The 14,648-nt window shown below is 41.8% G+C and overlaps 1 protein-coding gene across 5 annotated transcripts in view; it reads left to right on the top strand.

Annotated features, from left to right (window-relative positions):
* Positions 1-6,513: 6,513 nt before the first annotated feature.
* The window catches only part of LOC120571213 (protein MTSS 1-like), a 97,718-nt gene continuing 89,583 nt past the window's right edge, over positions 6,514-14,648 (top strand). For 4 of the 5 annotated variants that reach the window (XM_039820013.1, XM_039820010.1, XM_039820011.1 and 1 more), the window contains exon 1: positions 6,514-6,965. In XM_039820013.1, coding sequence (XP_039675947.1) covers positions 6,894-6,965 — 72 coding nt within the window. In that variant the 5' untranslated portion in view covers positions 6,514-6,893. The remainder of the gene's footprint in view (positions 6,966-14,648) is intronic. The other variant, XM_039820012.1, reaches the window with a different exon arrangement.

Genomic DNA, 14,648 nt, shown 5'->3' with positions numbered 1-14,648 from the left:
CATCAAGGCCCCAGCTACCCGTTGACACGTTTAGGCCCCAGCAAGGCGCCTACCCAGACTACCCATCAAGGCCCCAGCAACCCGCTGACCCGTCTAGGCCCCAGCAACGTGCCTACCCAGACTACCCATCAAGGCCCCAGCAACCCGCTGACCCGTCTAGGCCCCAGCAAGGCGCCTACCCAGACTACCCATCCAAGCCCACTGAGTCGAACCCAAAAATGAATCTTGGTCCAAGAAGTTTAATTCCAATGGCATCCCCGTACCATCCTAGGTGGAAGCAGCCCCGAATCCCGGTGCCTGTGCACTGCAGATATCCTTACCCTTTGGTATCCTAACTGTAAATTGGTTTAACTTGATGTTGTAACGGATTAAAATCTTTTAGATTATGATCATTGTGTTATGCTCATTGTGTTTTTGTTCTCAGGTTCCCAACTCTTTCTGGAAGCTGTCTAGTACTTTTTTCAATAAAGTACTAAAACTGCACTACCAGCCAATGGTTTGTCACTTGCAATTTATGAGTACTGTAAGTGATGGTGCTGCACACTATTATGACCGAATGGTAATGTTTTTTGTTTAAACCCCAAATACCAGATGTTCGGTTGAACTCTGGGGTTCTTCCTAGTTATTGGGCCTACACTCTCGGTACAAGATGACCTTTTGAAGGGGTACAGGTTTGTACTATATGTTGCTTGCGGGCTTGATGCATACAAAAACTGACAAGTAAATGAGGAACCTCAAGATTCTTGTGTTAAAATCTCCTCTAGAATGCCACAACAAGAGGGTACATATGAACTGATTGATACACTATAGTTAACAGTGCCAGACAAGGTCAAATAGACAGAACTAAAACCTGTTTTTTTTAAATTGGAACTACAGCCAACTGGAAATGTGGTCGGTTGGTTGGTCTAAGGCAGTGGTTCCCATCCTGGGGTCTGGGCACCCCTCAGGGAGGGTGGCAAAGATCGCAGGGGGTGCGCAAGTCTTTATTAGGTTTGAGGTAAAACATTTCTTTTTTGCAAAAGTTCAACGAATTTTGACACACTAGAATTATGTGTACAAAAGTCTGTATTTAAAAACTATATTTTGTTCTCACTTAAAAGGTGGGGTTGCCAAGGAAAGAAGGTTGGGACCACTGGTCTAAGGAAAATTAGACGATGGCCATCAAGAGTCTGAATCCCTGCCCTATGCTGCTAAGAGTTCTGCAAACTAAGCTTGTATCACGGCCATTGACTGTGCTTTCTGATTACAGCGGCTTTATTTTCTAAGGGCTTTCTACACTGCTATTGGTATTGTAAGATTGGTGGAGCTAGGTACATTTGACAGGGTTGGAGTTTTGATACCTCCCACCCCCACCACCACTGTGAGTAAGCCATTATGGACAAGGGCCTGGTATTCAATGCATATCAAATAAAATATGTATGTATTCATGAAATGTCATAATCCTCATGAGACTCAAAAAATACCTTGTGAACTTGATTTAACTTGCTGTGAATCATGAGTCTCCAGCTCATCTTTATACTTTCACCTCTCTCTCTCTCTCTTCTTCCTTCCCTTGTTCCCCTCTGGTTGTGCGAAGTTTTTCCTTTCCAAATATAGAAACTAAGACTTATAGTGACAACTATATTTTAAAATAAAAGCGCTTTTTCCACGCCATAATGAAATTTGACCAAAATTCAAAGGTCAATGAAATTGTTGTGCAGACGAAGACAGTTTTTGTTCATGTGGGCTTTCGTACTGGTATTGTGTATTATTTTACTGTCCAACAAAATTTTTTTTGTCATTATTCCAGATTTCGTTGTGTGGGCTTTACTAAGAAACCAGCCTTTTACGAATAGTAAAGGGTTTAAGGTTGAAAATGAAATAAGATCACTAATTACATCAAATCAATAGGGTTTCAGGCTGAGATTAGATCACCAATTACAACAAAGTGTGAATTTCAACTTTCAACATGAGATCAACTAATCACGATCTAATTACAAAAAAATGTGAATTTCAACCAAAAGGGTTTTTGCAAAGTTTTTTTCCAAAGAAAGAAACAAAGACTTACAGTGACAGCTATATTTTAAAATAACAGCACTTTCTCCACGCCAAGATGGGTGGCAAGCAGAGTAAACCACACTATAATAGTGGATATGAGGACGGAAAAGGAAAGGAGAGTAAAAGTAATGTCGTATTTCATCTGCTTTTATATGTTTAACTGTTTTTAACTGCTCTTTAATGTTTAAATTCTTATTCTGCACTGTAACTTTTAATTTATTTTTTTTTTATCGTTTTTATGTAAAGCACTTTGAATTGCCTTGTTGCTGAAATGTGCTATAGAAATAAAGCTGCCTTGCCTTGCCTCTCTCTGATAGCTGTTATTAGTTAAGTATTCTCCTGTTTGGGGGAGATAATGACAGTGCTGCTTTTTGTGCACTGACTGTGTGTGTGTGTGTGTGTGTGTGTGTGTGTGTGTGTGTGTGTGTGTGTGTGTGTGTGTGTGTGTGTGTGTCTTGTTGCTCCCTGTCATTAAGCAGCAAGTCTTTGTGGTTAAAATGACACAGCTTTGACTGTTTGAAGCTCTGCCAGCTTCACCATCTGATCCCAGATCTTCCTCCAGCAAACCGGCCCGCTGGCCTCGGTCCAGCCTCCAAAGCTTCAGTTTAGGGCCAACAGTCTGCACTCTGAGCTGCTATAGTGGCTGTTCAGCACTGCTGTAGAGGGAGGGACACCAGCAATTTTCTTTGACTTGAAATAAACAGTGATATTTGATTTATCGTGCTAACTAACTAACTAACTAACTAACTAACAAAGGAAAAACAGATCCAAACACATGACCTCCTAGCCTGGTCCTATCAGACTCTGGTCCATTTCATTTGTACAGAGAGTCTGGCCTCTCTCCATTGACAAGTATTAACTTCTTTGAAGGGCGGGTACTCTGTTGAAGACAGAGACGGTGCGCTAAAGGAAAATGAAAATTGAGCGGAAGTACGTAGGAGGGCGGAGCCAGGCTACTAACCTCCTGCGTAAGCAAAAAAAATAGGACACAACAGTTCAGGCATTTTGTGTTTTTTAGTTTGATGGATTTCCTGTTGAGGCAAAAATGTCTGGGATAGATCATTTAAACTGAACTTACACATCAACAGAAATCTGAGTGGCAGGCATTTTGTGTTTTTTAGTTTGATGGATTTCCTGTTGAGGCAAAAATGTCTGGGATAGATCATTTAAACTCAACTTACACATCAACAGAAATCTGAGTGGATCCAGTGAGATTATTAGTCTCTGTGGCGGCAACTGGTGGCTCATGTCATTCACAAGTACCAACAGAGTCCTCAGTCTTAGACCTAGATAGGCGGGCCAACGCATTTTTTGTGCATGCATCGTTTTAGTCCGGTGCAACACCGGCAGCGCCGCCGCTAGTTAGCTTAGCGTAGTGAATGGAATCCTATGTTGCCGGTTAGCATGTTGTGAGTAAAAGTGAGCCAACAAAAGACAAAAAAAACAACCTAATTACTTGCACTGAGACAAAACAATGCGTCGGCCCACCTATGTACAGCCAGGGGAGACCGTGATAAGCCCTATTTCAACAAACGGTGGCGTATCCCTTTAAACAGAAACAGAGTCGCTTGCTCCCTTCCTGTTTGCTCTGATGCTCACTTATTTACACATATACAGTACAGACAAAATAAAATCAATAATCACATAAGGAACGTATGACCGTTACCTCTGCTAGTTTAGAAAGAAGGTTTAGAGCTGACAAGGTCAATCAATAAGTCGATGAGTTGTCAACTAGTAAATGAATCGCCAACTATTTTGATAATCGATTAATCCATTTGTTTTCTCAGACTCCAGCTTGTTAAATGTGAATATTTTCTAGTTTTTTAACCCGTCTGTGACAGTAAACTGAACATCTTTGAGAAGTGGACAAAACACAGCCCTATGAAGGTCGCATTTTGTAGATATGTCGTCTGATATTTTTGATACAACGGAGATTTTGAAAAGAGTAAGAGGGCGTGTACCCGTGGGAGAATGAGAGGCACCCTGAAGGTCTTTGGGTGGAAGAGGGTTTATGGTCAGTGTAACGCTTATCAGTTCAATTTTCTAAGCACAAACGGACATTTGGAAAAACAGAAAAATGGGTTCCAATATCCAATTTTTCATTTTTTTCCGCCTTGACAAATTCAAAAAATTGGATCTTTAACCTGTTTTTCCAGTTTTCTGTTTTTTATTCAGAGGATCAGAAATTTAGAAAATTACAAAATTGCATCTGGACTCCAGTTATTCAATACTGCCATGGTATTCTCTCCCTCTTTCCGCCTAGCTACGCCCCCACACTCGAAACCATCAGTTGTAAACACCTCTGACCCCAAAGTCTATCAGTTTTTCATTTTGGCCCATATGCAGTTAATGACCTGCATATTCCGCAAAGTAGAGGGAGAGAATACCATCACAGTATTGAATAATTGGAAATCAGACGCAATTTTGTAATTTTTTCAATTTCTGATCCTCTGAATAAAAAACTGAAAATTGGAAAAACAGGTTAAAGATCAAATTTTTTTATTTGTCAAGGTGGAAAAAAAATGAAAAATTGGATATTGGAACCCATTTTTCTGTTTTTCCAAATGTCCATTTGTGCTTAGAATAGCTCCTTTCATATTATACCATCCAAGGCCGTAAGCAGGAAATTTAGTTATGATTATCATGCAAATTTGCTAATGATTATTCTGGACAGCGGTACATAGTTGCCTGTCGTAAGAATAGCAATATACAGTGCTCAGCATAAGTGAATACACCCATGCTAAAGTTGACTAAAAAGAGGAATAAAAAAAATCATCTTTTGGAAATTGATCTTAATGCCTTAATTAAAAAAATGAGGAAAAATCCAACCTTTTAAGGACACCAATTTTCTTTGTGAATGCATAATGTATCGTAAATAAATAAATGTTCTTCCTTAAAATACAGGGGGCATAAGTATAGACACACCCCTATGTTAAATTCCCATAGAGACAGGCAGATGTTTATTTTTAAAAGACAATTATTTCATGGATCCAGGATACTATGCATCCTGATAAAGTTCACTTGGCCTTTGGAAGTAAAATATGCTCTTGGATGTGGACACTCGTCTTCATAAAAGGGTTGGACTTCCCCCTTTTTTTAATTCTCATCGTCCTTCTTTGTTATCTCCTTCCTGCCTCACTCTTATCCTCGACTTGTTTTCACCTTGTCCAGTTACTGTTACAGTTCAGTAAAAGGCTCACTAGGCGGCGATGTAGTTTTAAATATGTGAGGGAGTCTGACGGTCAAGGGCTGTGCCATAAATCCAAATTTGAATCGTGATTATGGATTCCGGCTCCTAATGATCACAAAAACAGAATAATGGAGGAAAAACAATTATTTTTAGCACATTACATATTGCAATTAAACTCTTATTTTCAGGGGTTTCCCTGGCTCAGAATGGGCCTTGTGGGGGTCTTCCTCCTCCCCCAGGAAATTTTGAGAGAAAGACATCTTTAGGAAATGATTCATTATGTCTTTTTTTAAAGATTATTTTTGGGCATTTCTGCCTATGAAAGGGGAGAGAAGACATGCAGGAAACCGTCACAGATCGGACTCAAACCCTGGACCTTCTGCATCGAGGAACAAATCTCTACATATGTGCGCCTGCTCTATCAACTGAGCTAACCAGCCACAGGAAATAATTCATTCTGATAAATTTGTACGCACCAATTTATGGTGGAAACGTCTTTATTTATGGGAAAGAAAACACAAAATTCAGAAGGCAGGTGACAATTCAAAAAAACAAAAAATATATAAGGGAATATAATGCAGTAAGGGGCATTTCACATCAGGGACCTGGGCCCGGACCACGAGTACACTTGACCCCCATAGCACCGTTTGTGTGATTAGTGTGAACATTGCATTCTGTACCTTGGCTTGGCTTGTTAAAACCAAAATGTTTGGCATTTTAGGCCTTTATTTATAGGACAGCTGCAGATGAAAAGGGGAGAGAGAGAGAGGGGTGAATGACATGCAGCAAAGGGAAACAGGTTGGAGTCGAACCCGCGGCCGCTGCGTCGAGCAGTAAAAGCTCTGTCTGTAGACGCTCGCTCTACCAGGTGAGCTACTCAGCTGCACATCACACCGTCAATTTATCTTATTATACATTATTAGCATTATTTTTTTATATAACGCCACTTTTTTATTAGCATGGATGAATAAGTTTTTGTGCTTTTATTTTTTAGGACTTCTATTCCTTCTATTTCACTGTCCATCACTTTATTTATATATTTTTTTATTTCACCCTTTATTTGTATGACTTGTTCTGACTATTCCTAATTACAAGTATTGTATCTAGCCTACTTTAATGTATTTTTTATCTTACATTTTTATTTTGTAATTTTAAGCGGCTTTTTTTTTATGAATTACATTTCACCCTTATGGATTTTATTTCATCTTCTCTTTCCATTAACAAAACCTTCCTCAGCTGAAGGCGGGGCCAAGCGGACGCGCGTTCACGTCCCCTCCTCCGCGCGCTCCCGTGCCAAGCGTCTCCTTCAGCAGAGCCAGCCACAGTGCGGAGCCCGCTCGCGGTGGAAAGTTGAGCCTCTTTGCCCGGTAGTGTCGTGCTGTTTCCCCGCTGTCAGTTCCTCTCTCTCCCCCGCAACGCTCCAACATGCTTCTCCGCCTGCGGACAACAACGTGGGATGTATCCGCTCCGAGTGGAAACTAACCGCCGGCTCCGCTGCTGCTGCTGCTTGTGTCCGTGTTCAGGTCTCCTTCAGCCGGGGAAACTGAGCGTCTTTATCCGCCGCCGCCACTTGAATCCATTTGTCCCACCGCCGCTGTCATTTATGGACCGCGGGAGCTCCGAGTGACCGTTTGGAGCCCAATTCCCGTTCACGCACCAGCCGAAGATGGAGACGGTGATGGAGAGGGAGTGCAGCGCGCTGGGGGGGCTTTTCCAGACTGTCATAGGAGACATGAAGGTAACATTATAATTCCATCTGTAGCCTATGATTAAAAAAAAAAAAATCAATGTTACACCGCAAGGAATTTTTTTATTAACGCAGGGGGGAGCCTTTGAAAACCTCCCTCCGTACACCCTGTTGCATCAAACCAAGTGAAAGCAGACATTTGAGATTTCAAGACGTCATTATTAATTTGCTAAAGAATGGGGGAAGGGTAAAGGGGGGGAAGTAGAAGAAGTGGGTGTGTCCAGGCCCTGGTGCCTTGATATATATTTTTTTCATTATGTGACCGCCTGCAGCCTTCTTCAAGAACAAAACACAGCCAGTAGAGCCAGGTTGATCCTGGTAATCACACACAGGTTAGGGGGGGCTGAATGACAGGGTTGCAGAGAAGTCTTCCCTGAACTTCTCACACACACACACACACACACACACACACACACACACACACACACACACACACACACACACACACACACACACACAAGGGTGGATTGATTTGGATCGTCTGATTCAGATGTACCTGAAATCTGGGCTGTACTATTTGCTAATCTCTGAATATATAAAAAAAAGAGACAAAAATGCTGCAATAGAACAGGAAGCATGACTTTGTCATAAACAATAGAAAAGGTTGCACTACTTTGTTCCAGCTTCTGAAATGTTATTTTTTTTTAAATATTATTTTTTGAGGCATTTTATTTGACAGGAGAAGGGATAGAGAGAGGGGGGGAATGACATGCAGCAAAGGGCCACAGGTCAGAGTCAAACCCCGGGCGTCAAGGAGTAAACCTCTATATATGGGCGCCCCGCTCTACCAACGGAGCTATCCGGGCACCCCAACAGCAACCCGGCTTCTGAAATGTGAGGATTTGCTGCTTTTTCTTTGTGTGATAGGGACTGAATATTTTTGGGCTGTAGGAAATTGTGATTCAGATTTTTTTCACCATTCTCTGACTTCATCACATCAATTTAGAAAGATAAGTGGCAGATGAATTAAAGGTCCCCCCCCCCCCTAAAGCTACAGACACAGAAATGGCACATCCTAAGGAGAGCTCATTGTGGGACTGGCTCTAGGGGCTGTAATTCTGCACCAAGGCTGAATTTCGGGAAATAGACTTCAGATACAGTATTAGGGGACCACTAAGGTCTATATAAAAGAGACTTCAGATACAGTATTAGGGGACCACTAAGGTCTATATAAAAGAGACTTCAGATACAGTATTAGGGGACCACTAAGGTCTATATAAAAGAGACTTCAGATACAGTATTAGGGGACCACTAAGGCCTATATAAAAGAGACTTCAGATACAGTATTAGGGGACCACTAATGCCTATATAAAAGCATCCAAAAATACATGTCATGGGACCTTTTTAATACTAAAAAAATAACCATTTGTTGTGTAACTGTGGTTATAGTTATATGGCTCTAAATCCCCAGCCAGATCAGATGATACCTCGTCTCGCATTGCCAGAGCTATCTCCACAGCGCTGTGGAGTAAAGTCTGGCTACACCACAGATGCATTCTGGGATAGCATTTCTTTAAACCAATCACAGTTGTCTTGGGTCGGCGCTAAGCTCCGGACGCAGCGACGGTGGCTCTGCTAAATAGTCTCTTGTTGGAACTTGTTTTAGGTGGAACATTTGCACCCGGCAAAAGAAAAAGGCACGTACAATATTAAATGAAGTTAACTGTTCACACAATACAGTAATGTGAGCTATTTAAATTAGCTGATACATGGTTAAACCTCATTTGCTCTTACCATTTTGTCCATAGAAATCCCCACCGATCGTTCCAAAAACGTCCCAGTTAGAGAGCAAATGCCCTAAACATATTCTTTGTAAATCTTTCCAATCATTCCCCCCGAGAGAACCTAGCAGGCCTGCCTTGTTGCACCATCCAACTTTTCTTCAAAACTTGACATTTTCAGCGTGCAGCTCGCTGGCTTGAAGTTTGTTGCTGTTCGGCGAAAGGGAGTTTGGGAACGGCAGCGCACACACACACACACACACACACACACACACACACACACACACACACACACACACACACACACACACACACACACACACACACACACACACACAGAGGGAAGGTGAGGGGAGGACAACCGGCGCGGTGTCAGGCAGTTATCTTGGAAACGTACTTCCGTGGATCCAGACTACTACTAGATAATTTGGCCTTTTTTTCTTCTTGTAAGATGGTAACTTCTGTTGCTCTCCAGTGTTTGTACAGTACACATGTCAATACATATTTTTTTTTGTTTTGGTGGTGGTTTTGGGTTGTTGGTGTAGGAGTTTTGGTAAAAAAAAAATAAATATATAAAGAGTATTATAAGAAAAAAAGAGGGGAATAAAAAAAAAAAAAAAAAAAAAAAAAAAAAAAAAAAAAAAAGAGTAAGGTAAGTTAAGTAATTTAAAAATGAAAGTAAGAAGGTAAAAAGGAAAAAAAAAAAAAGAAAAAAAAACAAAAAAAAAAAAAAAAAACAGGGTAGCAAGGAAAAAAAAAAAAGGAAAAAAAAGGTAAAGCAGATAACGTAACTGGAACTGTAGCTTTGGCCACATGTAGACACACACACACACACAACACACACACACACACACACACACACACACACACACACCTGTTTTATTGGTGACGTAATAACACGGTAACAGGTGTGGTGGGGTTGGTTCACAAAGGGAGGTCTGGGAAATCTGCCACTCCCTCTTCCTTCCTGTCTTCCTCCTCCTCCTCTTCTTTTTCTTGCTACTCCTCCTGGTCCTGGCTCTGATGCTTCTCTTCTTCCTTCACTTCCCTTTCCTCTTTTACTTCATCTTCTGTCGTTTTTCTCTCTCTCTACCAAACGCTCCGCCTCGCGTCCTCTCCTTTTCTCCCTCTTCCCTCATGTCATCATTCAGTCCTCCTGCTCTTCTCTTTCCTCTCCTTTTTTTTCCTGTCGGCCTGCTTCTCCCTCTTTTCCCCCTTCTCCCTTTTCTCCCTCTCCCTCATTTTTTTTTCCTCTTCTTTTCAGCATTTTGGGCGTCCTTCCTTCCTGCTCTTCTGTCCATTTTTTCAATCTCCTTCAGTTTGCTCTCCTTTCCTCTTCTTCCTTTTTATTTCATTCATCCTCCCCCATTGGCCTCCTCCACCTCATTCTCTCCCTCCTCTTTCTCTCCCCTCTCTTCCGTCCTGTCCCTGCCTCTCCCTTTTTCCACCTTTTCAAGTGAGTCTTCATCTCTTATGCATGTTTCAGAGGTCTTCTGTTTTACCTCCTTCGTCTTCTTGTGAAACATGACAGCGTGTGCTCTTAACGATGCCCGTGGATCCCAAAATGAATGGAATGCTTCAACGCTGGCACACTTTCTCAAAATATGCAAGACTCACACCTGTTTTTCTAACCTGTTGTGTTCACTGCCGCAGCTGAGATTGATTCTGTCACATGAATGTGAACAAATAGACTTATGTTTAAAGGTCCTATGGCATGAAAAATTCACTTTATGAGGTTTTTTAACATTAATATGAGTTCCCCCCACCAGCCTGCCTATGGTCCCCCAGTGGCTAGAAATGGTGATAGGTGTAAACCGAGCCCTGGGTATCCTGCTCTGCCTTTGAGAAAATGAAAGCTCAGATGGGCCGAAATGGAATCTTCTCCTTATGAGGTCAATGATTTTCAGGAAAAAGACTTCAGATACAGTATTAGGGGACCACTAAGGCCTATATAAAAGAGACTTCAGATACAGTATTAGGGGACCACTAAGGTCTATATAAAAGAGACTTCAGATACAGTATTAGGGGACCACTAAGGTCTATATAAAAGAGACTTCAGATACAGTATTAGGGGACCACTAAGGTCTATATAAAAGAGACTTCAGATACAGTATTAGGGGACCACTAAGGTCTATATAAAAGAGACTTCAGATACAGTATTAGGGGACCACTAAGGCCTATATAAAAGAGACTTCAGATACAGTATTAGGGGACCACTAAGGCCTATATAAAAGAGACTTCAGATACAGTATTAGGGGACCACTAAGGTCTATATAAAAGAGATTTCAGATACAGTATTAGGGGACCACTAAGGTCTATATAAAAGAGACTTCAGATACAGTATTAGGGGACCACTAAGGTCTATATAAAAGAGACTTCAGATACAGTATTAGGGGACCACTAAGGTCTATATAAAAGAGACTTCAGATACAGTATTAGGGGACCACTAAGGCCTATATAAAAGGATCCAAAAAGCAGCATGTCATAGGACCTTTAACAAAAACAAAAGTTGAATAATACACGTCATGAGACTAATTGTTTTCTAAGAAGAATGCTCATAATATCAGTCAGTCAGTCTGACATTTATTTATTTTGTAAAGAATAGCATAACTTAGATTTTCTGCACTTTTTGCTTTCGCTCTGTTTTGGTGGAAACGGATAAGATGTAGATGCTGTCGGCGGTACCGTATAAACGGTATAAAATCAAATTTCTGGTTGGTCCAGAACGAGCCAATTTGAACTACTTTTATACTTTTGGGTAGTTTAATCTAAAATGAATGTGACTCTTGCTTTCAACTTAAATTGCAAACGTCATCATCTAGGTTGAGTCAAATGCACCCCGCTGTAGGTCGGCCTGATGCCTGATGGTTAATTCATACACGTGACTCGCAGACAGCCAGATGCAGGTTTTCCCTTGTTAGCATGTTACATTACATTACATGTCATTAGCTGACGCTTTTATCCAAAGCGACTTACAATTGCTATATATCAGAGAAAGAAGAGAAAGACCTTGTGTGTCACTGTGGAGGCGACTCCAGTCTGCTGCTTCTAACCTCTGTTTTCCACCGGGCGCGTCTGCGCTGCATTCCGGAGGCGCCGCGGGCCCCACGAGCAATCGCGGGCCATTCAAGTCAGTGCTTGATAATCTACCAGCCGCGCCACGGCGCGTTCCAGAAGCGCGCGTGAAGCGGCTCTCCGCTCCGCTAAAGATGCGCGCCAGGTCTATTTTCACAGGAGCCGCGGAGACGGTTCAGTTCAATTTATTCATATAGCACGTTTAAAAACAACCATAGTTAACGAAGTGCTGAAAAAGCTAAAAAAAAAAACAATATACACAAACAATACACAATACAAAATAACCAACAGTAGAAAAAAAGGACAAGGTGTCAAAGCTCAACTTAAACTGAAAGCCAACGAATAGTAGTGGGTCTTCAGCAAAGACTTGAATGTTTCAGCGGTAAGTCCCCTACAACACCATGGACGGCCACAGATCCATCTTTGAGGTGGAAAAACATAAGACCTCACAGATCTCTTTCATCAGGACAACGCCAGAAACGAGAAGGCATGGAGTTTAACCGTAGGAGTGCTTGGAGTGGAAGGTAGATACCAGGGATGCACCGAATCTGAGATTTGGCTTCGGATTCTGCCGATAATTGGGCTTTTTGACGGGGTTCGGTTTCTGCAGAACCTTACAATTTTTTTCCACCGAACCCTAAGCTTGCGCTACGCTGTTCGATGTAATTACGGCGCCTTTGATTACGGGAAGGTGTTTACGTAGGTGGAGCGTTCAATGCAGTAGGCTGTGAGAAAGTGGAAATGGAACTCGGGAGCAGAAAAAGTTGTTGTTCGGCAGCACTTTCAGTCAAAAGAAGGCCGTTCAAGTTGAACTACATGTTCAATCTGCAATGCCGATTTGTCTCGTGGTGGCGAGGACCCTAAACGATACACAACTTCGCCGACGTTAAAACATCTGCGTATGAAACATCCGAAAGAATACGAGTTGTGCAATGAAGGAATCTACAGACAGCAGCCAGAATGCAGCAACTTCAGGTATGGCAAAGGAAGGTCAGTCCCAGCTGAAAACTTGCATTAACATTAATGTGTTTACTGTGTTAATGGACTGAGGATGGGAGTAGGATTCGGTTTTCGGTTTTGGATTCGGCAGAATCTTCACCAGTGGATTCGGCAGAATCTTCACCAGTGGATTCGGTATTTGGCCGAACCGCAAAAATCTGGTTGATTCGGTGCATCCCTAGTAGATACTAGCTTAGTAAACATGTGATTGTTCTGTAAAGTACTTGTAGAGACAATAAAATCTGTGAGTTAGGCAGCAAGACGCTCCGCTTCTGAGATGCTCCCGGTGTGGTATGGCGCGTGGCGGAGGATGGAAAACAAAACCGGAACGCACCACAGTGGAAAATGGATGTAATTGTCTTCTTCAGCAAACCAGGGCTCTGAAGCCCTGCAGCATTCATCTGTTTTATTTTGAAAATCCCACAAAGCAAGCTTACAAGCGTATGACCATAAAATCCTTGTTGTCCACCTGCCACATACACATTCATTTCCTCTCTGCAGGTCACTGTGTGGTGCATCCGTGTGTGTGTTCATGTGAGCGTGTCGGGCTGTGTGCTGTTCAGCATCCACACATCACTGTGCTGGGTGAATTGAAGACCCATTACTGTTGATCCGTTTAAGTGGAACCGATCTGCATGTTTTTCCCTGGAGGAGGAACTGGCTCATCCTTTAAAAACAGCGAGCTGCCTCACATCTGCCTTTTTAAACTGTCTTTTATATATATATATATATATATATATATATATATATATATATATATATATATATATATATACACACACTGAACTGAAGGTTTAATGTTGCTGCTGTGGATTATTTGGAACATGACCATATTAATATCTTTAGCAGACTGATCTCACAAAGTGGCGTACGTGTGATACGCCAATTTGTATGCCATTTTGGCGTGTTATCAAGACGCGTAATCGCTTTTTAGCGTGTTTATCAACGCCGTTCGGCCGCCATTGACCTACATTACGTGTGAATTTTTGCTGTAGCGAGGAGTATGAAGGGACGTAAGTCTGCAGAGGGAGGTTGGATGGGTAAAACACAGGACTTTCACCCAGGAGAGCCGGGATCGCATCCTGCGTGTGGCATTTTTCAGCCGTTTTTTTTGTTTTTATTAATTTTTTTTTTAAGCCTTCGCCAATGTGTCTTTCCTAAACCAAACCGTTTGTTTTCCTAAGCGTGTTTTGGTCTTTTTTTGTGTGCTACTAAAGCCTTTCCCAATGTTCTTTTCCTAAACCCAACCTTTTTTTTTTTTTTCTTTTTACACGCGTGTGACATTGTTTTCGCGATAGTACGTCACGTTCTCGCGATAACACGCAACGTGGCGACGCCACGTGGTACTTATGTTTACATCCGCTGTATACAGCGTAGACGTACACGTGGATAGCCCAAAATGTGTACAGATAACACGCCGTTTGGCTTTAGGAAAGTGGCGTGTATGTTTACGTAAAGTCATGATGCCACGTCGTCTTCAGAATGTGACTTTCGGCCATAGTGATCAGAAACGCCCTCAATCAATCAAACTCAGAAACTCAGACCTTTTGAGATAACAACATCATCGTTAAATCAAAGTTTTACACTCAATCTGTTAACGCAGTGTCTGATTGATTGGACAACAATAGGAAGAGGATCTTTTAGAATAGTTTGCATTTTTGCTTAAAAAATAACTTTAAATGTACAATATGTAATTTTCTAGAGGGTCTCTCAATCTAAACATTAACACAAGACGGAGCAATAGCCGTCATAGCAGTCAGCTTCTCCCGGTTAGGATTCCTTCAGTGTTCCTCGTTCAGGGAAACGGCCCCTGCAGCTCATTCAGAATAGCCCGACAAGCAAGACCCACATCCAGATGTTGGGAACTCACCATTGACAG

The sequence above is a fragment of the Perca fluviatilis genome, chromosome 13 (genome assembly GCF_010015445.1).
Source record: "Perca fluviatilis chromosome 13, GENO_Pfluv_1.0, whole genome shotgun sequence".
Lineage (NCBI taxonomy): Eukaryota > Metazoa > Chordata > Actinopteri > Perciformes > Percidae > Perca > Perca fluviatilis.
Note: the sequence above shows the minus strand (reverse complement) of the source record. Positions and strands in the feature narration are given on the sequence as shown.